General features: G+C 47.1%; 1 protein-coding gene across 1 annotated transcript in view; it reads right to left on the reverse strand.

Moving 5' to 3' along the window:
• Nucleotides 1-26236, reverse strand: part of LOC115122782 (catenin alpha-1-like) — a 271073-nt gene that overhangs the window by 1079 nt on the left and 243758 nt on the right. Inside the window, 2 exon segments of the mRNA XM_065019987.1 lie at nt 170-382; nt 20827-20961. Coding sequence (XP_064876059.1) covers nt 170-382; nt 20827-20961 — 348 coding nt within the window.

The following is a 26236-nucleotide window of genomic DNA, read 5'->3' on the forward strand; positions in this document are numbered from 1 at the left end:
ATACGAAGACGATACTTTAAACAACAACTCGTTAATGAAAACATTCGTAGCAAACGCTTTTCGCTTTCGTCCGTCTGGCGCCGGTCCAAGAATTTCACCTCTCACCTCTTAGCGGAGCCGTTCCTTCCTTTTAGACGACAAGAGCTTTAAACAACATTATTCCCATTACCTTGTTGTTGGATCCATCTTCCTGTTTCTCTCTCTTGACCAGAGGTTTCTTCTCTGGGGCTTTCATCTTCCAGGAGATAGCAGGCATGTTGAGGGACTGCATGGCCATGGACTTCTGGTACTTAGTGGAGGCCACGTAGCTCGCCTTGACCGTGGACACCACCGTATTCATCAGGTTCTTAGCTGCCTGGATCAGAGACATGGCACTGTCCACCTGGTGGGAGAAGGGAGGAAGGGAGGGAGGGGAGAGGTAGGGGGGGAGGAGATAGAGAGGAGACAAGGTTAGCCAGTGCTTGAGGTAGAAGTTGTCCTCTTAACCACAGCTCTAGGATCAGATAACGTAACCGTGGAATATTATACAGTATAACCATATAGATACATCCCAAAACGACCCTTGGTCAAAGTAATGCACTATTATAGGCATTAGGGTGCCATTTGGGAGCACATTATATCTGACCCCAGATCAGCAGTTAGAGACAACCTGTATATCCACCTGTAATGTTTCCCACCACCACCCTCACTGATCAGAGGGGACACGGAGTTCATATGATCGATCCTGTGTGTGTCTGGCTTTAGCCAATGTCTCAGGCTAACGTCCCAAATTCCCTATATCGTGCACTACTGTTGACTCGGCCCACAAAGGTTACAAAAAAAAAGAAGGCTCCAAGGTCAAAAGTAGTGCAGCTATAATACGGAATAGGTTGGTGTTTGGGCTGCAGCCTGAGTGTTACTGTACTGTATCTGAAGGTAGGGAATAGGTTGGTGTTTGGGCTGCAGCCTGAGTGTTACTGTACTGTATCTGAAGGTGGGGAATAGGTTGGTGTTTGGGCTGCAGCCTGAGTGTTACTGTACTGTATCTGAAGGTAGGGAATACCTGGCTCTCTAGGAATGCTTGGGAAACCTCCTGTAAAAAGGGGAAAAGGGAGAGAGGGAACTTGAACGTTAATAGTTGGAACTGTAGAAGTCAAGTGCAACATGATGGAGCCTCGGGGTAAAGGCTTCAGAGCAGGACAAGGCCGCAGCCGGGTGACTGTTGTACATCCAGCAGATTGACCATGTGGTGAACAGGGTATAACTGAATAACATGCAGCAGATTGACCATGTGGTGAAGAGGGTATAACATGCAGCAGATTGACAACAGGGTATAACTGAATAACATGCAGCAGATTGACCATGTGGTGAAGAGGGTATAACTGAATAACATGCAGCAGATTGACCATGTGGTGAAGAGGGTATAACATGCAGCAGATTGACCATGTGGTGAACAGGGTATAACTGAATAACATGCAGCAGATTGACCACAGGGTATAACTGAATAACATGCAGCAGATTGACCATGTGGTGAACAGGGTATAACTGAATAACATCCAGCAGATTGACCACAGGGTATAACTGAATAACATCCAGCAGATTGACCACAGGGTATAACTGAATAACATGCAGCAGATTGACCATGTGGTGAACAGGGTATAACTGAATAACATGCAGCAGATTGACCATGTGGTGAAGAGGGTATAACTGAATAACATGCAGCAGATTGACAACAGGGTATAACTGAATAACATGCAGCAGATTGACAACAGGGTATAACTGAATAACATGCAGCAGATTGACCATGTGGTGAACAGGGTATAACTGAATAACATGCAGCAGATTGACCACAGGGTATAACTGAATAACATGCAGCAGATTGACCATGTGGTGAACAGGGTATAACTGAATAACATGCAGCAGATTGACCATTTCTACTACTACTACTACTACTGATTCTACTACTACGCTCAGTGTGAACCGGAGTGACTTGACACAAAGTGGGCCAAACAAACTGTATCTACAAAACAAAAGTCCAAATGTTTTCAGTCTGCGGTGAAGCGCGCATGTTTGACGGGTAAGAGTACCATTTCGGACATTATACGTTTCTAATTGGATCAGAAAGTCATTTTCACTGCAAGTTAAGGCTTACTGTTAGGTTGCTAGGGAACGTCAGCCTGCTAGGTTGCTAGGGAACGTCAGCCTGCTAGCTCGCTAGGGAACGTCAGCCTGCTAGCTCGCTAGCTAACGTTACGCGTATGATCTGTGTAGTAATATCAGTTGTATATCAGACAGCCATTTTGCATGGTTAGTTACAGCCTAATGTTAGCTAGCTAGCTAACATTGAACCTACCTGTAGATTCATGTATGGTGGCTAGCTATGACAATCAGTTTGTATTGCTAGTACTGTATGAGTTGGGAATTGTGGTTCATTGTTTAGCTAGCTAGCTACATGTCTAAACAAAAGACTCCACTTCGCCAGATGATTACATGACCCATCCACTTAGCTAGATGTGTGGCTGGGAGATTACAGCCATCTATTGTATTTAATGAACATGTCTAGATAGTAGTGACTCATCCACTTAGCTAGATGTGGCTGGGAGGTGATTACAGCCATCTATTGTATTTAATGAACATGTCTAGACAGTAGTGACTCATCCACTTAGCTAGATGTGTGGCTGGGAGGTGATTACAGCCATCTATTGTATTTAATGAACATGTCTAGACAGTAGTGACTCATCCACTTAGCTAGATGTGTGGCTGGGAGGTGATTACAGCCATCTATTGTATTTAATTAACATGTCTAGACAGTAGTGACTCATTCACTTAGCTAGATGTGTGGCTGGGAGGTGATTACAGCCATCTATTGTATTTAATTAACATGTCTAGACAGTAGTGACTCATCCACTTAGCTAGATGTGGCTGGGAGGTGATTACAGCCATCTATTGTATTTAATGAACATGTCTAGACAGTAGTGACTCATTCACTTAGCTAGATGTGTGGCTGGGAGGTGATTACAGCCATCTATTGTATTTAATTAACATGTCTAGACAGTAGTGACTCATCCACTTAGCTAGATGTGTGGCTGGGAGGTGATTATAGCATTTCTTTCACATGACCCATCAATTTAAACAACTGTGTCTGGGTAAGAATCATCTAATAATTATAAAATATCAATACAATATTTTAATCTGAACACTTTCTATTTGTGATATTGCTACTATGAGAGTAACCATTTCACTGTACTGTTTACACCGTCTGTATCCTGTTCACGTGACAAATAAACTTTGTATTATGAAGAACAACATGACCTGCACCAAAGTCAGGTTTAGGATATAGGCTAAGGACTAGATAAACTACTTTTTTTGCTCCTATTTTCACCACTTTTAGTCTCAAAAATCTTTGGTTGTTTTACTACACTACCTCACTCTGTTTAGCACATGGCCTCACATGTGAATCCTTAATGAGGTGGGTGGGGCTAAGGATTAGGAGGCTGTGAACGATGCTGAATGGGTGTCGACAAGGAAGAGCTCTCCAGTAGGTACCAAAACATTCAAGGGCCATTTTCTCAAAATGTGGGCTTACAAGTTTATCTACTTTTAAAGTATAATTACCTTCTCATTGTTCCTCAACTGCAATGTATGATAAACCATTTTCTATCTCTAAATCTCTACTTTTATACAATGTACAACAAAAAAACATTTCAAATTTTGCTACATAAGACCTAGGGCTGACCCCATTTAGTCGACTGGTCGATTGTTCGGTCGACCAAGATTTTTTTTTAGTTGAGAAAAAAAAATGTCATGGCACCTGTCTGATTGAAGCCCGTCTCAGTGGACTAAACCATTGCGGAGGCCACAGGGATGACACAGTCCATCACTTTAAAGAACGTGACACTGAAATTGTATATTGGTTATATCATGGAAAAAGTCTTGTACGTATATAACAAAACACTTTCTCCCTCGTTGGATACGGTCGCTGTCCGTGGTTCTGAAACGATCTTCAGTGCACCGTTGAATTGCTGCCTTTTTTCCCTATGTTGCCATGTGCATAATTACTAAATAAAGCAGCATATTGAGATTGAGAACAACGCGGAGGAGGCAGCAGCAGAGACGAGGAAACAGCCCTGGCCTTAGCCTAATTGCGGATAGAGGAAACTAAGTTAATTGGGTCTATAATCAATAACCTAACTGTTAAATGTGCCTGGCTTTATAAATCATCCATTATATATCTCTACTTGCTTCGGTTGCCTTTGGTTAATAGCCTACTGATTCTGTGAGAAACAAGCTTCATGCAACGTGACGGACAAAATAATTTCCCAGATTGGTCTGTTTTTAATCTCTGCTATGCTGTAATGAGGGATGGCAGGTAGTCTGGCGGTTAGAGCGTTGGGCCAGTATCCTGAAAAGGTTGCAAGATCGAATCCTTGAGCTGACAAGGTAAATCAAAAATATCTGTCGTTCTGCCCCTTGAACAAGGTGGTTAAACCCACTGTTCCCCGGTAAGGCCGTAAATACAAATGTGTTCTTAAAGGACTTGCCTAGTTAAATAAAAAGAACATAAAAAGGCTTCACAATTAATTTTTTGTTAGAACAGACAGATTACTTATTTAGTGTTCCAAACAGGCAGAAGAATGATATTGTAATCTAGCAGCACCTGTTTGTCACACGCAGCTCCCAAGCCCTCAGCTCCCAAGCCCGCAGCTCCCAAGGCCTCAGCTCCCAAGCCCGCAGCTCCCAAGGCCTCAGCTCCCAAGCCCGCAGCTCCCAAGCCCGCAGCTCCCAAGCCCGCAGCTCCCAAGGCCTCAGCTCCCAAGGCCTCAGCTCCCAAGGCCTCAGCTCCCAAGGCCTCAGCTCCCAAGGCCTCAGCTCCCAAGGCCTCAGCTCCCAAGGCCTCAGCTACCAAGGCCTCAGCTACCAAGGCCTCAGCTACCAAGGCCTCAGCTACCAAGGCCTCAGCTCCCAAGCCCGCAGCTCCCAAGCCCGCAGCTCCCAAGGCCTCAGCTCCCAAGCCCTCAGCTCCCAAGCCCTCAGCTCCTATACCCTCAGCTCCCAAGCCCTCAGCTCCCAAGCCCTCAGCTCCTATACCCTCAGCTCCTATACCCTCAGCTCCTATACCCTCAGCTCCTATACCCTCAGCTCCCAAGCCCTCAGCTCCCAAGCCCTCAGCTCCCAAGCCCTCAGCTCCTATACCCTCAGCTCCCAAGGCCTCAGCTCCCAAGCCCTCAGCTCCCAAGCCCTCAGCTCCCAAGCCCTCAGCTCCTATACCCTCAGCTCCTATACCCTCAGCTCCTATACCCTCAGCTCCCAAGCCCTCAGCTCCTATACCCTCAGCTCCCAAGCCCTCAGCTCCCAAGCCCTCAGCTCCTATACCCTCAGCTCCCAAGCCCTCAGCTCCCAAGCCCTCAGCTCCTATACCCTCAGCTCCTATACCCTCAGCTCCTATACCCTCCTTTTCTTTCATCTCCTTGTTATTACAATTATTGTTGTGATGGTCATTCTAATAATAAGTAGTATTGTTATCAGTAGGCTTGGTATATATATAGTATACAGTATCCTTGTATAAACGCCAAGCTTTAGGCCTAAGAGCCCTTCCTGTATAGTCTTAATACTATATTAATATTATATTTCAAAACTTATATAGGCTACCAGTATCAATCAGTTATTTATTAGTTCATGCCATCACACAGCATTTGTGAGATACTCATGTTTTGAAATGCAATCAAGCATTTTTTTAAAATGTAAATTAAATAACAAAGATAGCTTTGAATAATTAGCCTAAATAATAAAATAAACCGCCAATCACGAATACATGCAACAGTTCTTATCCCCCCCCCCCTCCCTGATAGAACAGACTCTCTGATACACGTTGTAGTGGTATTTATTAGAGAGGGGTAAAGAATGATTTTGTTTGGGCGCCAGGCAGGTATTAACCATGCCGAAAGGAAAAGAGTAGAATAGAGAGAGTACCACTACCAGACCCACATCAGCAGAAGAGACTGCCTAGAGTGTAGCCTGTTTACCAGATATCCAGTGGAGAGAAAAGAGAATACACACCATATAAAACCCACATCACAGCACAGGGGTAACCCCAACAATACCTCATATTATAATACTAATAATGGCAGAGCAATTTAACAGCAACTACATACAAGAAAGAACCCAGTCATCAACAGAGGATTTGCAATAATATGTATTATCGTCCAGTGGAGGAGTGCAGAGGGTATGAATGGGGGGGTCATAGTGGAGGAGTGCAGAGGGTATGAATGGGGGGGGTCATAGTGGAGGAGTGCAGAGGGTATGAATGGGGGGGGTCATAGTGGAGGAGTGCAGAGGGTATGAATGGGGGGGTCATAGTGGAGGAGTGCAGAGGGTATGAATGGGGGGGTCATAGTGGAGGAGTGCAGAGGGTATGAATGGGGGGGTCATAGTGGAGGAGTGCAGAGGGTATGAATGGGGGTCATAGTGGAGGAGTGCAGAGGGTATGAATGGGGGGGTCATAGTGGAGGAGTGCAGAGGGTATGAATGGGGGTCATAGTGGAGGAGTGCAGAGGGTATGAATGGGGGGGGGTCATAGTGGAGGAGTGCAGAGGGTATGAATGGGGGGGTCATAGTGGAGGAGTGCAGAGGGTATGAATGGGGGGGTCATAGTGGAGGAGTGCAGAGGGTATGAATGGGGGGTCATAGTGGAGGAGTGCAGAGGGTATGAATGGGGGGGTCATAGTGGAGGAGTGCAGAGGGTATGAATGGGGGGGGGAGTGCAGAGGGTCATAGTGGAGGAGTGCAGAGGGTATGAATGTGTGGAGGGGGTTCATAGTGGAGGAGTGCAGAGGGTATGAATGGGGGGGGTCATAGTGGAGGAGTGCAGAGGGTATGAATGGGGGGGTCATAGTGGAGGAGTGCAGAGGGTATGAATGTGTGGAGGGGGTTCATAGTGGAGGAGTGCAGAGGGTATGAATGGGGGGGGGGGGGGTCATAGTGGAGGAGTGCAGAGGGTATGAATGTGTGGAGGGCGGTTCATAGTGGAGGAGTGCAGAGGGTATGAATGTGTGGAGGGGGTTCATAGTGGAGGAGTGCAGAGGGTATGAATGTGTGGAGGGGGTTCATAGTGGAGGAGTGCAGAGGGTATGAATGGGGGGGGGGGGTCATAGTGGAGGAGTGCAGAGGGTATGAATGTGTGGAGGGGGTTCATAGTGGAGGAGTGCAGAGGGTATGAATGTGTGGAGGGGGTTCATAGTGGAGGAGTGCAGAGGGTATGAATGTGTGGAGGGGGTTCATAGTGGAGGAGTGCAGAGGGTATGAATGGGGGGGGGGGTCATAGTGGAGGAGTGCAGAGGGTATGAATGGGGGGGGGTCATAGTGGAGGAGTGCAGAGGGTATGAATGGGGGGGGGTCATAGTGGAGGAGTGCAGAGGGTATGAATGTGTGGAGGGGGTTCATAGTGGAGGAGTGCAGAGGGTATGAATGGGGGGGTCATAGTGGAGGAGTGCAGAGGGAATGAATGGGGGGTTCATAGTGGAGGAGTGCAGAGGGTATGAATGGGGGGTCATAGTGGAGGAGTGCAGAGGGTATGAATGGGGGGGTTCATAGTGGAGGAGTGCAGAGGGTATGAATGGGGGGGGGGGGGGTCATAGTGGAGGAGTGCAGAGGGAATGAATGGGGGGGGGTTTCATAGTGGAGGAGTGCAGAGGGTATGAATGGGGGGGTCATAGTGGAGGAGTGCAGAGGGTATGAATGGGGGGGGGGGTTTCATAGTGGAGGAGTGCAGAGGGTATGAATGGGGGGGTTTCATAGTGGAGGAGTGCAGAGGGAATGAATGGGGGGGGGGTCATAGTGGAGGAGTGCAGAGGGTATGAATGTGTGTGTGTGGGGGTGTTCATAGTGGAGGAGTGCAGAGGGTATGAATGTGTGTGTGTGGGGGTGTTCATAGTGGAGGAGTGCAGAGGGTATGAATGGGGGGGTTTCATAGTGGAGGAGTGCAGAGGGTATGAATGGGGGGGGTTCATAGTGGAGGAGTGCAGAGGGTATGAATGGGGGGGTCATAGTGGAGGAGTGCAGAGGGAATGAATGGGGGGGGGGAGTTCATAGTGGAGGAGTGCAGAGGGTATGAATGGGGGGGTTCATAGTGGAGGAGTGCAGAGGGAATGAATGGGGGGGTTCATAGTGGAGGAGTGCAGAGGGTATGAATGGGGGGGGTTTCATAGTGGAGGAGTGCAGAGGAGAATGAATGGGGGGTCATAGTGGAGGAGTGCAGAGGTATGAATGTGTGTGTGTGGGGGGGTGTTCATAGTGGAGGAGTGCAGAGGGTATGAATGGGGGGGGTGGTTCATAGTGGAGGAGTGCAGAGGGTATGAATGGGGGGTTCATAGTGGAGGAGTGCAGAGGGTATGAATGGGGGGGGGGGGTTTCATAGTGGAGGAGTGCAGAGGGTATGAATGGGGGGTCATAGTGGAGGAGTGCAGAGGGAATGAATGGGGGGGGGGTCATAGTGGAGGAGTGCAGAGGGTATGAATGTGTGTGTGTGGGGGGGTGTTCATAGTGGAGGAGTGCAGAGGGTATGAATGGGGGGGGTGGTTCATAGTGGAGGAGTGCAGAGGGTATGAATGGGGGGGTGGTTCATAGTGGAGGAGTGCAGAGGGTATGAATGTGTGTGTGTGGGGGGTCATAGTGGAGGAGTGCAGAGGGTATGAATGTGTGTGTGTGGGGGGGTCATAGTGGAGGAGTGCAGAGGGTATGAATGGGGGGTTCATAGTGGAGGAGTGCAGAGGGTATGAATGTGGGGGGTGTTCATAGTGGAGGAGTGCAGAGGGTATGAATGTGTGTGTGGGGGGTCATAGTGGAGGAGTGCAGAGGGTATGAATGTGTGTGTGTAGGGGGTTCATAGTGGAGGAGTGCAGAGGGTATGAATGTGTGGAGGGGGGTGATCATAGTGGAGGAGTGCAGAGGGAATGAATGGGGGGGGTCATAGTGGAGGAGTGCAGAGGGTATGAATGTGTGTGTGTGGGGGGTGTTCATAGTGGAGGAGTGCAGAGGGTATGAATGGGGGGGTCATAGTGGAGGAGTGCAGAGGGTATGAATGTGTGTGTGGGGGGGTCATAGTGGAGGAGTGCAGAGGGTATGAATGTGTGTGTGGGGGGGTCATAGTGGAGGAGTGCAGAGGGTATGAATGTGGGGGGTGTTCATAGTGGAGGAGTGCAGAGGGTATGAATGTGTGGGGGGTGTTCATAGTGGAGGAGTGCAGAGGGTATGAATGTGGGGGTGTTCATAGTGGAGGAGTGCAGAGGGTATGAATGTGTGTGGGGGTGTTCATAGTGGAGGAGTGCAGAGGGTATGAATGTGTGTGTGGGGGGTCATAGTGGAGGAGTGCAGAGGGTATGAATGTGGGGGGTGTTCATAGTGGAGGAGTGCAGAGGGTATGAATGTGTGGGGGGGTGTTCATAGTGGAGGAGTGCAGAGGGTATGAATGTGGGGGGTGTTCATAGTGGAGGAGTGCAGAGGGTATGAATGTGGGGGTGTTCATAGTGGAGGAGTGCAGAGGGTATGAATGTGGGGGGGGTGTTCATAGTGGAGGAGTGCAGAGGGTATGAATGTGGGATGTGTGTGTTACCTATATACTACACTACTGACTTCCAGTCATCGCGCTAGTTAGCAACTTCCTTTAAAACGGCACACAGAGACATAAAAGCTCTATCCACAAGTTCATCTGACCCTGGGAAGATAAAGGGCCTTATTGTCAAATCCCTAAATGTTTATGTTCCTCCTCTCTGGCTCTCTCCAATACGTTTAGAGAAGCAGGGAAGGATTATAAGGGAATCAAGTAAAGACAATTGAGCTTCACGGTTTAAAATGTGAGCGCTCCTGCATGAGGTCCCAGGTGTTGCTGTTCCACTGAAGGACAGAGGCGTTGCTCTAATTTGAAATGGTGAATTAACAACCGCACCCAAATGAGTCTGGAGCCGGACCAGGGCCTCAGAACAGCCTCAATTCACCGGGGAATGGACTCTACAAGGTATTGAAAGCGTTCCACAGGGATGCTGGCCCATGTTGACGCCAATGCTTCCCACAGTTGTGTCCAGTTGGCTGAATGTCCTTTTGGTGGTGGGCCATTCTTGATACACACGGGAAACTGTGGAGCGTGAAAAACCCGGCAGCGTTGCGGTTCTTGACACAAACCGGTGCGCCTGGCACCTACTACCATACCCTGTTCAAAGGCACCTACTACCAGACCCTGTTCAAAGGCACCTACTACCATGCCCTGTTCAAAGGCACCTACTACCATGCCCTGTTCAAAGGCACCTACTACCATGCCCTGTTCAAAGGCACCTACTACCATACCCTGTTCAAAGGCACCTACTACCATACCCTGTTCAAAGGCACCTACTACCATACCCTGTTCAAAGGCACCTACTACCATACCCTGTTCAAAGGCACCTACTACCATGCCCTGTTCAAAGGCACCTACTATCATGCCCTGTTCAAAGGCACCTACTACCATGCCCTGTTCAAAGGCACCTACTACCATGCCCTGTTCAAAGGCACCTACTACCATGCCCTGTTCAAAGGCACCTACTACCATACCCTGTTCAAAGGCACCTACTACCATACCCTGTTCAAAGGCACCTACTACCATGCCCTGTTCAAAGGCATCTACTACCATACCCTGTTCAAAGGCACCTACTACCATGCCCTGTTCAAAGGCACCTACTACCATGCCCTGTTCAAAGGCACCTACTACCATACCCTGTTCAAAGGCACCTACTACCATGCCCTGTTCAAAGGCACCTACTACCATGCCCTGTTCAAAGGCACCTACTACCATGCCCTGTTCAAAGGCATCTACTACCATGCCCTGTTCAAAGGCACCTACTACCATGCCCTGTTCAAAGGCACCTACTACCATACCCTGTTCAAAGGCACCTACTACCATGCCCTGTTCAAAGGCACCTACTACCATGCCCTGTTCAAAGGCACCTACTACCATGCCCTGTTCAAAGGCACCTACTACCATGCCCTGTTCAAAGGCACCTACTACCATGCCCTGTTCAAAGGCACCTACTACCATGCCCTGTTCAAAGGCACCTACTACCATGCCCTGTTCAAAGGCACCTACTACCATACCCTGTTCAAAGGCACCTACTACCATGCCCTGTTCAAAGGCACCTACTACCATGCCCTGTTCAAAGGCACCTACTACCATGCCCTGTTCAAAGGCACCTACTACCATGCCCTGTTCAAAGGCACCTACTACCATGCCCTGTTCAAAGGCACCTACTACCATGCCCTGTTCAAAGGCACCTACTACCATGCCCTGTTCAAAGGCACCTACTACCATACCCTGTTCAAAGGCACCTACTACCATGCCCTGTTCAAAGGCACCTACTACCATGCCCTGTTCAAAGGCACCTACTACCATACCCTGTTCAAAGGCACCTACTACCATGCCCTGTTCAAAGGCACCTACTACCATGCCCTGTTCAAAGGCATCTACTACCATGCCCTGTTCAAAGGCACCTACTACCATGCCCTGTTCAAAGGCATCTACTACCATGCCCTGTTCAAAGGCATCTACTACCATGCCCTGTTCAAAGGCATCTACTACCATGCCCTGTTCAAAGGCATCTACTACCATGCCACTGTTCAAAAGGTACTTCAATCTTTTGTCAATCAAATCCATGTCTCAGTTGTCTTTAGGCTTAAAAATCCTTCTTTCACCCGTCTCCTCCACTTCATCTACACTGATTGAAATGGATTTAACAAGTGACATCAAATCAGGGATCATAGCTTTGACCTGGTAAAAAGTAATGCATTTTAAAGTTTATAGTGCCATTTGGAACTCAGGCCTTGGTAGAAACTGCTATTGTTGGAATAAACTGGGAGTGTCTGAAATGGTAGCCTATTCCCTACACTCACTATGTGGTTCACTGGTCAAAAGTAGTGCACTATAAGGAACAGGGTGCCAACTGGGACTCACCCTAACACTGTGTTTCAGATCCACGGGACAAGAGGAGGAGTAGGGAAACGAGATGCTGGGATGGCGGATTGGATTTAAGGTTCTTTCTAAAAAGTAAATATCTTCTGGCAGGATGTTAACTTAAAGGGATACTTTAGGATTTTGGCATTGAAGCCCTTTATCCCTTTGTCTCTGCGTGCAGCCTGAAGGAAGTTTCAAACTAGCATTAGCACAATTGCTAGCTAGCATTAGCGCAATGACCAGATGTCTTTGGTAACTGCTAGCATGCTAGTCAAAATCCCCAAGTATCCATTTAAGCCAGTGACAAAGCAACTGGGAGAAAGGAAAGGCATTTCGGGACACGAGTCTCTTTAAAGAGAGAACAGGAAAGGAAACAGGAAAGGAAACAGGAAAGGAAACAGGAAAGGAAACAGGAAAGGAAACAGCGAAAGGAAGACTATTTATATTAAGGCTGGGTCCATATAGTGCACACTACTTTTAACCAGAGCCTTTGGTCAAACGTAGTGCACTCAGAAAATTAGGGTGTCAACTTGTGATGTTATTCTGTTATCATCTGTAACAAACACCGTCTATAAATTATACAAGGCAAGGGAATGAATCATTAGTTAAAAGGGAAGCAATTTATTGGGTTATTAAGTTTAAATCCAGTTATTTAATGAGGCTAAGAAATATTAAATTACGGATTTGCTTTGAAATTGAGAAAAGGAACCAGTGGATGACTTAAATTTAATTTAAAAAGTGAAATGAGCAGAAAGGAGGATGAAATGTTTAGTTTATAACGCGACTCACTAAAGGGGTAAAACGGTCTTCTCAACTCACGGAAGGAAATCTGAAGTGAAAATATTAGCTTAGTTAAAAGTTCAGTTTCAAAAAGTCAAGTCTTCTGTCTACTTTAGAGCGCTGACACAAATGGCACCCTATTCCCTGTGTAGTACACTACTTTTGACCTGAGTAGTATGGCCTCTGGTCAAAAGAAGTGCACTATATACGAAATAGGGTGCCATTTGGAACGCACTCTAAGGTTCTTTTAAGGTAGCAGAAGGTGAATGAAGCACAAGATTACTTTGAGGCACTGGTGTAAAGTACTTAAGAACAAATACTTTAAAGTACTAATTAAGTAGTTTTTGGGGGTATCTATACTTTACTATTTAGATTTTTGCAGACTTGCTCCATACATTCTCTCTGACACCCAAAAGAACTCATTACCCCCCCCCCCCCAGCTGATTTTCAAAAATTAATTTGTGCCGTCTGGTTTGCTTAATATAAGGAATTTACATTTGCCTTTTGATACTTAAGTATATTTCAAACTAATACTTTTACTGAAGTAGTATTTTACTGAGTGACTTTCACTTTTACTTGAGTCATTTTCTATGAAGGTATCTTGACGTTTCCTACAGTATGAGAATGGAGAACGTTTCCTACAGTATGAGAATGGAGAACGGTTTCCTACAGTATGAGAATGGAGAACGGTTTCCTACAGTATGAGAATGGAGAACGTTTCCTACAGTATGAGAATGGAGAACGGTTTCCTACAGTATGAGAATGGAGAACGGTTTCCTACAGTATGAGAATGGAGAACGGTTTCCTACAGTATGAGAATGGAGAACGGTTTCCTACAGTATGAGAATGGAGAACGGTTTCCTACAGTATGAGAATGGAGAACGTTTCCTACAGTATGAGAATGGAGAACGTTTCCTACAGTATGAGAATGGAGAACGTTTCCTACAGTATGAGAATGGAGAACGTTTCCTACAGTATGAGAATGGAGAACGTTTCCTACAGTATGAGAATGGAGAACGTTTCCTACAGTGTGAGAATGGAGAACGGTTTCCTTCAGTGGTGCGAGGTAGCAGAACGTGGAAATGAGATGTTTTGACTATTGGAGCACATTTACACGGTAGTTCATCTGACATGTTGATAATTATACCATGCTGTTCCATGTTTGTTCTATTTCTATAATTAACATATATCAGCTACACTTTGGCAGAATTAATGAGAGCAATGTAAGAAGTGGGCTGTAGATCAACGTTTCCCCAGGCTAACAAGGCAGATCAATGTGTTGCCCGTTTCCCCAGGCTAACAAGGCAGATCAATGTGTTGCCCGTTTCCCCAGGCTAACAAGGCAGATCAATGTGTTGCCCGTTTCCCCAGGCTAACAAGGCAGATCAATGTGTTGCCCGTTTCCCCAGGCTAACAAGGCAGATCAATGTGTTGCCCGTTTCCCCAGGCTAACAAGGCAGATCAATGTGTTGCCCGTTCCCCAGGCTAACAAGGCAGATCAATGTGTTGCCCGCTTCCCCAGGCTAACAAGGCAGATCAATGTGTTACCCGTTTCCCAGGCTAACAAGGCAGATCAATGTGTTGCCCGTTTCCCCAGGCTAACAAGGCAGATCAATGTGTTACCCGTTTCCCCAGGCTAACAAGGCAGATCAATGTGTTGCCCGTTTCCCCAGGCTAACAAGGCAGATCAATGTGTTACCCGTTTCCCCAGGCTAACAAGGCAGATCAATGTGTTGCCCGTTTCCCCAGGCTAACAAGGCAGATCAATGTGTTGCCCGTTTCCCCAGGCTAACAAGGCAGATCAATGTGTTGCCCGTTTCCTCAGGCTAACAAGGCAGATCAATGTGTTGCCCGTTTCCTCAGGCTAACAAGGCAGATCAATGTGTTACCCGTTTCCCCAGGCTAACAAGGCAGATCAATGTGTTACCCGTTTCCCCAGGCTAACAAGGCAGATCAATGTGTTACCCGTTTCCCCAGCCTAACAAGGCAGATCAATGTGTTACCCGTTTCCCTAGGCTAACAAGGCAGATCAAGTGGTAGCCAGTTCATCTTGTCATTCAGCAGGATTCTCAAACATAGTTCTCTAAAACAGATGGAACAGTGGAGAGAAGAGAAGGCCAGGTGTGAGTCAGAAGAGCCCTGGGTGGGATTTGAACCCGTTCCGACTGGTATGTGTGTACCGGGGTCAGCGGCTCTAGAAGCAGGGCACAGCATGTATAGTGTTCGTAACACAATGTACAGCTAGACCACACAGCATGTACAGTGTCAATAACAACATAAAGCTAGACCACACAGCATGTACAGTGTCAATGTAAAGCTAGACCACACAGCATGTACAGTGTTAATGTAAAGCTAGACCACACAGCAGGACACAGCATGTACAGTGTCAATAACAACATAACGCTAGACCACACAGCATGTACAGTGTCAATAACAACATAACGCTAGACTACACAGCATGTACAGTGTCAATAACAACATAACGCTAGACCACACAGCATGTACAGTGTCAATAACAACATAACGCTAGACCACACAGCATGTACAGTGTCAATAACATAACGCTAGACCACACAGCATGTACAGTGTCAATAACAACATAAAGCTAGACCACACAGCATGTACAGTGTCAATAACAACATAACGCTAGACCACACAGCATGTACAGTGTCAATAACAACATAACGCTAGACCACACAGCATGTACAGTGTCAATAACAACATAAAGCTAGACCACACAGCATGTACAGTGTAAATAACAACATAACGCTAGACCACACAGCATGTACAGTGTCAATAACAACATAACGCTAGACCACACAGCATGTACAGTGTCAATAACAACATAAAGCTAGACCACACAGCATGTACAGTGTAAATAACAACATAACGCTAGACCACACAGCATGTACAGTGTCAATAACAACATAACGCTAGACCACACAGCATGTACAGTGTCAATAACAACATAACGCTAGACCACACAGCATGTACAGTGTTAATGTAAAGCTAGACCACACAGCATGTACAGTGTTAATAACAACATAACGCTAGACCACACAGCATGTACAGTGTCAATAACAACATAACGCTAGACCACACAGCATGTACAGTGTCAATAACAACATAACGCTAGACCACACAGCATGTACAGTGTTAATGTAAAGCTAGACCACACAGCATGTACAGTGTTAATGTAAAGCTAGACCACACAGCATGTACAGTGTCAATAACAACATAACGCTAGACCACACAGCATGTACAGTGTTAATAACAACAAAGCTAGACCACACAGCATGTACAGTGTTAATGTAAAGCTAGACCACACAGCATGTACAGTGTCAATAACAACATAACGCTAGACCACACAGCATGTACAGTGTCAATAACAACATAACGCTAGACCACACAGCATGTACAGTGTCAATAACAACATAACGCTAGACCACACAGCATGTACAGTGTCAATAACAACATAACGCTAGACCACACAGCATGTACAGTGTTAATGTAAAGCTAGACTACACAGCATGTACAGTGTTAATGTAAAGCTAGACCACACAGCATGTACAGTGTCAATAACAACATAAAGCTAGACCACACAGCATGTACAGTGTTAATGTAAAGCTAGACCACACAGCATGTACAGTGTTAATGTAAAGCTAGACTACACAGCATGTACAGTGTTAATGTAAAGCTAGACCACACAGCATGTACAGTGTCAATAACAACATAAAGCTAGACCACACAGCATGTACAGTGTTAATGTAAAGCTAGACCACACAGCATGTACAGTGTTAATCACAACATAACGCTAGACCACACAGCATGTACAGTGTCAATAACAACATAACGCTAGACTACACAGCATGTACAGTGTTAATGTAAAGCTAGACCACACAGCATGTACAGTGTTAATGTAAAGCTAGACCACACAGCATGTACAGTGTCAATAACAACATAACGCTAGACTACACAGCATGTACAGTGTCAATAACAACATAACGCCAGACCACACAGCATGTACAGTGTTAATGTAAAGCTAGACTACACAGCATGTACAGTGTTAATGTAAAGCTAGACCACACAGCATGTACAGTGTCAATAACAACATAACGCTAGACCACACAGCATGTACAGTGTCAATAACAACATAACGCTAGACTACACAGCATGTACAGTGTCAATAACAACATAACGCTAGACCACACAGCATGTACAGTGTCAATAACAACATAACGCTAGACCACACAGCATGTACAGTGTCAATAACAACATAACGCTAGACTACACAGCATGTACAGTGTCAATAACAACATAACGCTAGACCACACAGCATGTACAGTGTTAATGTAAAGCTAGACCACACAGCATGTACAGTGTTAATGTAAAGCTAGACCACACAGCATGTACAGTGTCAATAACAACATAACGCTAGACTACACAGCATGTACAGTGTCAATAACAACATAAAGCTAGACTACACAGCATGTACAGTGTTAATGTAAAGCTAGACTACACAGCATGTACAGTGTTAATGTAAAGCTAGACCACACAGCATGTACAGTGTCAATAACAACATAACGCTAGACCACACAGCATGTACAGTGTCAATAACAACATAACGCTAGACTACACAGCATGTACAGTGTCAATAACAACATAACGCTAGACCACACAGCATGTACAGTGTTAATGTAAAGCTAGACCACACAGCATGTACAGTGTTAATGTAAAGCTAGACCACACAGCATGTACAGTGTCAATAACAACATAACGCTAGACTACACAGCATGTACAGTGTCAATAACAACATAACGCTAGACCACACAGCATGTACAGTGTCAATAACAACATAACGCTAGACCACACAGCATGTACAGTGTCAATAACAACATAACGCTAGACTACACAGCATGTACAGTGTTAATAACAACATAACGCTAGACCACACAGCATGTACAGTGTCAATAACAACATAACGCTAGACCACACAGCATGTACAGTGTCAATAACAACATAACGCTAGACCACACAGCATGTACAGTGTCAATAACAACATAAAGCTAGACCACACAGCATGTACAGTGTTAATGTAAAGCTAGACCACACAGCATGTACAGTGTCAATGTAAAGCTAGACCACACAGCATGTACAGTGTTAATGTAAAGCTAGACCACACAGCATGTACAGTGTCAATAACAACATAAAGCTAGACCACACAGCATGTACAGTGTTAATGTAAAGCTAGACCACACAGCATGTACAGTGTCAATGTAAAGCTAGACCACACAGCATGTACAGTGTTAATAACAACATAACGCTAGACCACACAGCATGTACAGTGTTAATGTAAAGCCAGACTACACAGCATGTACAGTGTTAATAACAACATAACGCTAGACCACACAGCATGTACAGTGTCAATAACAACATAACGCTAGACTACACAGCATGTACAGTGTCAATAACAACATAACGCTAGACCACACAGCATGTACAGTGTTAATAACAACATAAAGCTAGACTACACAGCATGTACAGTGTCAATAACAACATAACGCTAGACCACACAGCATGTACAGTGTTAATGTAAAGCTAGACCACACAGCATGTACAGTGTCAATAACAACATAACGCTAGACCACACAGCATGTACAGTGGCAATAACAACATAAAGCTAGACCACACAGCATGTACAGTGGCAATAACAACATAAAGCTAGACCACACAGCATGTACAGTGTTAATGTAAAGCTAGACCACACAGCATGTACAGTGTCAATAACAACATAAAGCTAGACCACACAGCATGTACAGTGTTAATGTAAAGCTAGACTACACAGCATGTACAGTGTCAATAACAACATAACGCTAGACCACACAGCATGTACAGTGTCAATAACAACATAACGCTAGACCACACAGCATGTACAGTGTCAATAACAACATAACGCTAGACTACACAGCATGTACAGTGTCAATAACAACATAACGCTAGACCACACAGCATGTACAGTGTCAATAACAACATAACGCTAGACCACACAGCATGTACAGTGTCAATAACAACATAACGCTAGACTACACAGCATGTACAGTGTCAATAACAACATAACGCTAGACCACACAGCATGTACAGTGTCAATAACAACATAACGCTAGACCACACAGCATGTACAGTGTCAATAACAACATAACGCTAGACCACACAGCATGTACAGTGTCAATAACAACATAACGCTAGACCACACAGCATGTACAGTGTTAATGTAAAGCTAGACCACACAGCATGTACAGTGTCAATGTAAAGCTAGACCACACAGCATGTACAGTGTTAATGTAAAGCTAGACCACACAGCATGTACAGTGTCAATGTAAAGCTAGACCACACAGCATGTACAGTGTCAATAACAACATAACGCTAGACCACACAGCATGTACAGTGTCAATGTAAAGCTAGACCACACAGCATGTACAGTGTCAATGTAAAGCTAGACCACACAGCATGTACAGTGTCAATGTAAAGCTAGACCACACAGCATGTACAGTGTCAATAACAACATAACGCTAGACCACACAGCATGTACAGTGTTAATGTAAAGCTAGACCACACAGCAGGACACAGCATGTACAGTGCCTTCAGAAAGTATTCAGACCCCTTGACTTACTCTACATTTTGTTGTGTTACAGCCTGAATTTAAAATTGATTAAATTGAGATGTTGTGTCACTGGTCTACACACAATACTCCATATAATGACCAAGAATAATGTTTCAACAACTGTTTACAAAATAATTTAACGTTAAAAGCCGAAATGTCTTGAGTCAATAAGTATTTTAACCCCTTTGTTGTGGCCTAAATAAGTTCAGGAGTAAAAATGTGCTTAAAAAGTCACAATAAGCTTCATGGACTCACTGTGTGAAATAGTGGTGTTGAACATGATTATCTCTGTACCCCACAAATACAATTATCTTTAAAGGTGCCTTTAAGGTGCCTGTCGAGTAGTGCATTTCAAACACAGATTCAACCACAAAGACCAGGGAGGTTTTCCAATGTCTCGCAAAGAAGGGCACCTATTGGTAGATGGGTTAACAAACAAAACAGACATTGAATATGCCTTTGAGCATCATGGTGAAGTTATTAATTACACTTTGGATGGTGTATCAATACACCCAGTCACTACAAAGATACAGGCGTCCTTCCAAACTCAGTTGCCGGAGAGGAAGGAAACCACTCAGGGATTTCACCATGAGGTCAATGGTGACTTTAAAACATTTACAGAGTTCAATGGCTGTGATAGGAGAAAACTGAAGATGGATCAACAACATTGTAGTTACTCCACAATACTAACCTAAATGACACAGTGAAAAGAAGGTAGCCTGTACAGAATAAAAATATTCCAAAACATGCATCCTGTTTGCAACAAGGCAGTAAAGTAAAACTGTAAATAGAAAGTGTTAAGTTTGGGACAAACACAACACATCCCTGAGTCCCACTTAATATGCTCAAGCATGGTGGTGGCTGCATCATGTTATGGGTATGCTTGTCATCGGCAAGGACAAGGAAGTTTATTTTAACATTACAACATTATGGTTGTCTGCTTTCCACCAAACAGTGGGGGATTAATTCACCTTTCGTGCTTCTACACCTGCATTGCTTGCTGTTGTTTGGGGTTTTAGGCTGGGTTTCTGTACAGCACTTCGAGATATCAGCTGATGTACGAAGGGCTATATAAATACATTTGATTAGATTTTTATTTGATTTGACAATAACCTAAAACACAAGGCCAAATCTACACTGGAGTTGCTTACCAAGATGACATTGGATGTTCCTCAGTGGCCAAGTTACAGTTTTGACATAACTTTGCTTGAAAATCTATGACAAGACTTGAAAACGGCTGTCAACAATGATCAACCACCAACTAAACAAACCTTAAATTGTTATGGGGAAAAACAAATTATACATTTACATTTACATTTAAGTCATTTAGCAGACGCTCTTATCCAGAGCAAATATTTGACGATCCAGGTGTGCAAAGCGTTTAGAGACTCACCCAGCTCTTACCACTAGACTTGTAAAGCACATCAGTTCTTACCCCAGAGACCACGAGCTCTCCTCCCAGGTTCTGGACCTCTGCTTTGACCTTACTACAGATGTTGAGCTGGTGGCAGTACAGAGCAATACGCTGCAGGTAGGCCAACAGGTCCTGCTTACAGGCTGAGTCTGGACACTGGAGAGACCGAGAGAGAGAGAGATGGGGTTAGACTAGGACATACAGGCAGTCTGGACACTGGAGAGACCGAGAGAGAGAGAGATGGGGTTAGACTAGGACATACAGGCAGAGTCTGGACACTGGAGAGACCGAGAGAGAGAGAGATGGGGTTAGACTAGGACATACAGGCAGTCTGGACACTGGAGAGACCGAGAGAGAGAGAGAGAGAGAGAGAGAGAGAGAGGGTTAGACTAGGACACACAGGCAGTCTGGACACTGGAGAGACAGAGAGAGAGAGAGAGAGAGAGGGTTAAACTAGGACATACAGGCAGAGTCTGGACACTGGAGAGAGAGAGAGTGTGTGTAGGTGTGGGTGTGTGTGTGTGCGCGCCCAACCACAGCCAGTCTTCCATGACCTTTCAGGACACACACACAGGAAATGCCAATTCACCATATTACAGTTACTGACACAGCAGAATTTTAATGTGCTACAGGGTGGTGTGTGTGAGATGCACTGTACAGCTAGCCTGGTGGTGGGGGGGGGGGGGTCAGGCCTGGTGGAATAGAAAAGGCTATATTTTCCTGGTTTGGTGTGTACCAGCCACTGCCTGTCAACAGAGTTAATGGATACCCGCCCAGTCATCAGATCTCCCAGAGAACCCAGAAAGAGCGCCTGAGAGTGTGTGAGTACTTGTGTGTGTGTGTGTGTGTAGGTACATGACACTGATTAAGGCTGATGTGTTGCGGGAGCCACTGTCTTTTGATGTAAGCCTGGTCGTGAAGTCTGGACAGCCCAAGCATACTGCTCTGTAACCCACGCATAGATAACACACTAATTAGTGTGTGTGTGTGTGTGTGTGTGTGTGTGTGTGTGTGTCTACAGGGGTGAAACACAGTATGATGACTTACTACATCTACAGGGGTGAAACACAGACTCACTACATCTACAATGAACACTGGCCATGGCTGCATTATGGGTAGTGTACATCAACAGTAGTGTAGTATATAGGTAACACACACATCTCACCACACTAGACCACCCAAAATGTCATTAAAAAAGGTGCCGTCTTCTCACAGTCACTGGGCAGAAAATGTAAGGAAGAAGAAGGCTCGTCTTCTGACTCCAAAGATTAACGGTTGTAAGAGATCGATAGTAACTAACAAGTCCAGCCAACTAACAACCTCCCTGGAGGAGAACAGGCCAGTCAGACAGGTGTTGAAGAGGAGAACAGGCCAGTCAGACAGGTGTTGAGGAGAACAGGCCAGTCAGACAGGTGTTGAGGAGGAGAACAGGCCAGTCAGACAGGTGTTGAGGAGGAGAACAGGCCAGTCAGACAGGTGTTGAGGAGGAGAACAGGCCAGTCAGACAGGTGTTGAGGAGGAGAACAGGCCAGTCAGACAGGTGTTGAGGAGGAGAACAGGCCAGTCAGACAGGTGTTGAGGAGGAGAACAGGCCAGTCAGACAGGTGTTGAAGAGGAGAACAGGCCAGTCAGACAGGTGTTGAGGAGGACAACAGGCCAGTCAGACAGGTGTTGAGGAGAACAGGCCAGTCAGACAGGTGTTGAAGAGGAGAACAGGCCAGTCAGACAGGTGTTGAAGAGGAGAACAGGCCAGTCAGACAGGTGTTGAAGAGGAGAACAGGCCAGTCAGACAGGTGTTGAGGAGGAGAACAGGCCAGTCAGACAGGTGTTGAGGAGGAGAACAGGCCAGTCAGACAGGTGTTGAGGAGGAGAACAGGCCAGTCAGACAGGTGTTGAAGAGGAGAACAGGCCAGTCAGACAGGTGTTGAGGAGGAGAACAGGCCAGTCAGACAGGTGTTGAGGAGGAGAACAGGCCAGTCAGACAGGTGTTGAAGAGGAGAACAGGCCAGTCAGACAGGTGTTGAAGAGGAGAACAGGCCAGTCAGACAGGTGTTGAGGAGGAGAACAGGCCAGTCAGACAGGTGTTGAGGAGGAGAACAGGCCAGTCAGACAGGTGTTGAAGAGGAGAACAGGCCAGTCAGACAGGTGTTGAGGAGGAGAACAGGCCAGTCAGACAGGTGTTGAGGAGGAGAACAGGCCAGTCAGACAGGTGTTGAAGAGGAGAACAGGCCAGTCAGACAGGTGCTGAGGAGGAGAACAGGCCAGTCAGACAGGTGTTGAAGAGAACAGGCCAGTCAGACAGGTGTTGAGGAGAACAGGCCAGTCAGACAGGTGTTGAGGAGAACAGGCCAGTCAGACAGGTGTTGAAGAGGAGAACAGGCCAGTCAGACAGGTGTTGAAGAGGAGAACAGGCCAGTCAGACAGGTGTTGAAGAGGAGAACAGGCCAGTCAGACAGGTGTTGAGGAGAACAGGCCAGTCAGACAGGTGTTGAGGAGAACAGGCCAGTCAGACAGGTGTTGAGGAGGAGAACAGGCCAGTCAGACAGGTGTTGAGGAGGAGAACAGGCCAGTCAGACATGTGTTGAGGAGGAGAACAGGCCAGTCAGACAGGTGTTGAGGAGGAGAACAGGCCAGTCAGACAGGTGTTGAAGAGGAGAACAGGCCAGTCAGACAGGCGTTGAGGAGGAGAACAGGCCAGTCAGACAGGTGTTGAGGAGAACAGGCCAGTCAGACAGGTGTTGAGGAGAACAGGCCAGTCAGACAGGTGTTGAAGAGGAGAACAGGCCAGTCAGACAGGTGTTGAGGAGGAGAACAGGCCAGTCAGACAGGTGTTGAGGAGGAGAACAGGCCAGTCAGACAGGTGTTGAAGAGGAGAACAGGCCAGTCAGACAGGTGTTGAGGAGGAGAACAGGCCAGTCAGACAGGCGTTGAGGAGGAGAACAGGCCAGTCAGACAGGCGTTGAGGAGGAGAACAGGCCAGTCAGACAGGCGTTGAGGAGGAGAACAGGCCAGTCAGACAGGCGTTGAGGAGGAGAACAGGCCAGTCAGACAGGCGTTGAGGAGGAGAACAGGCCAGTCAGACAGGCGTTGAGGAGGAGAACAGGCCAGTCAGACAGGCGTTGAGGAGGAGAACAGGCCAGTCAGACAGGCGTTGAGGAGGAGAACAGGCCAGTCAGACAGGCGTTGAGGAGGAGAACAGGCCAGTCAGACAGGCGTTGAAGAGGAGAACAGGCCAGTCAGACAGGTGTTGAAGAGGAGAACAGGCCAGTCAGACAGGCGTTGAGGAGGAGAACAGGCCAGTCAGACAGGCGTTGAGGAGGAGAACAGGCCAGTCAGACAGGTGTTGAAGAGGAGAACAGGCCAGTCAGACAGGTGTTGAGGAGGAGAACAGGCCAGTCAGACAGGCGTTGAGGAGGAGAACAGGCCAGTCAGACAGGTGTTGAGGAGGAGAACAGGCCAGTCAGACAGGTGTTGAGGAGGAGAACAGGCCAGTCAGACAGGTGTTGAGGAGGAGAACAGGCCAGTCAGACAGGTGTTGAGGAGGAGAACAGGCCAGTCAGACAGGTGTTGAAGAGGAGAACAGGCCAGTCAGACAGGTGTTGAGGAGGAGAACAGGCCAGTCAGACAGGTGTTGAGGAGGAGAACAGGCCAGTCAGACAGGCGTTGAAGAGGAGAACAGGCCAGTCAGACAGGCGTTGAAGAGGAGAACAGGCCAGTCAGACAGGTGTTGAAGAGGAGAACAGGCCAGTCAGACAGGTGTTGAGGAGGAGAACAGGCCAGTCAGACAGGTGTTGAGGAGGAGAACAGGCCAGTCAGACAGGTGTTGAGGAGGAGAACAGGCCAGTCAGACAGGCGTTGAGGAGGAGAACAGGCCAGTCAGACAGGTGTTGAGGAGAACAGGCCAGTCAGACAGGTGTTGAGGAGGAGAACAGGCCAGTCAGACAGGTGTTGAGGAGGAGAACAGGCCAGTCAGACAGGTGGAGGAGGAAAGAGGTTATTGCTATAACCTCCCTAGAGGAGAAGAACCTGTGTTAGTCGGCACTATTCACACAGACTTCAGTAAGCAGACATAAACCAGCAGCCAGGGAGACACAGTGAGGGTGTGTGTGTGTGTGTGTGTGTGTGGGTCTGTGTGCGGGTCTGTGTGTGTGTGTGTGCTTGTGTGTGGGTCTGTGTGTGTGTGTGTGGGTCTGTGTGTGCGTGTGTGTGTGTGTGTGTGGGTCTGTGTGCGGGTCTGTGTGTGTGTGTGTGCGTGTGTGCGGGTCTGTGTGTGTGTGTGTGTGCGTGTGTGTGGGTCTGTCTGTGTGTGTGGGGTCTGTGTGGGTCTGTGCGTGTGTGTGTGGGTCTGTGTGGGTCTGTGCGTGTGTGTGTGGGTCTGTGTGTGTGTGTGTGCGTGTGTGTGGGTCTGTGTGTGGGTCTGTGCGTGTGTGTGGGTCTGTGTGTGGGTCTGTGTGTGTGTGCGTGTGGGTCTGTGTGTGTGTGTGGGTCTGTGTGTGTGTGTGGGTCTGTGTGTGTGTGTGGGTCTGTGTGTGTGTGTGGGTCTGTGTGTGTGTGTGGGTCTGTGTGCGGGTCTGTGTGTGTGTGTGTGCTTGTGTGTGGGTCTGTGTGTGTGTGTGTGGGTCTGTGTGTGCGTGTGTGTGTGTGTGTGTGGGTCTGTGTGCGGGTCTGTGTGTGTGTGTGTGCGTGTGTGCGGGTCTGTGTGTGTGTGTGTGTGCGTGTGTGTGGGTCTGTCTGTGTGTGTGTGGGTCTGTGTGGGTCTGTGCGTGTGTGTGTGGGTCTGTGTGGGTCTGTGCGTGTGTGTGTGGGTCTGTGTGTGTGTGTGTGCGTGTGTGTGGGTCTGTGTGTGGGTCTGTGTGTGGTCTGTGCGTGTGTGTGGGTCTGTGTGTGGGTCTGTGTGTGTGTGCGTGTGTGTGTGTGGGTCTGTGTGTGTGTGTGGGTCTGTGTGTGTGTGTGGGTCTGTGTGTGTGTGTGGGTCTGTGTGTGTGTGTGGGTCTGTGTGTGTGTGTGGTCTGTGTGTGTGTGTGGGTCTGTGTGGGTCTGTGGGTCTGTGTGGGTCTGTGTGTGTGTCTGTGTGTGTGTGTGTGTGTGTGGGTCTGTGTGTGTGTGTGGGTCTGTGTGTGTGTGTGGGTCTGTGTGTGTGTGTGTGTGTGGGTCTGTGTGGGTATGTGTGTGTGTGTGTGTGTGGTCTGTGTGTGTGTGTGGGTCTGTGTGTGTGTGTGGGTCTGTGTGTGTGTGTGTGGGTCTGTGTGTGTGCGTGGGTCTGTGTGTGTGTGTGTGGGTCTGTGTGTGTCGTGGGTCTGTGTGTGCGTGGGTCTGTGTGTGTGCGTGGGTCTGTGTGTGTGTGTGGGTCTGTGTGTGTGTGTGGGTATGTGTGTGTGTGTGGGTCTGTGTGTGTGTGTGGGTCTGTGTGTGTGTGTGGGTCTGTGTGTGT

This window comes from Oncorhynchus nerka, linkage group LG6 (assembly GCF_034236695.1).
Source record: "Oncorhynchus nerka isolate Pitt River linkage group LG6, Oner_Uvic_2.0, whole genome shotgun sequence".
In the NCBI taxonomy this organism is placed as follows: Eukaryota; Metazoa; Chordata; class Actinopteri; order Salmoniformes; family Salmonidae; genus Oncorhynchus; species Oncorhynchus nerka.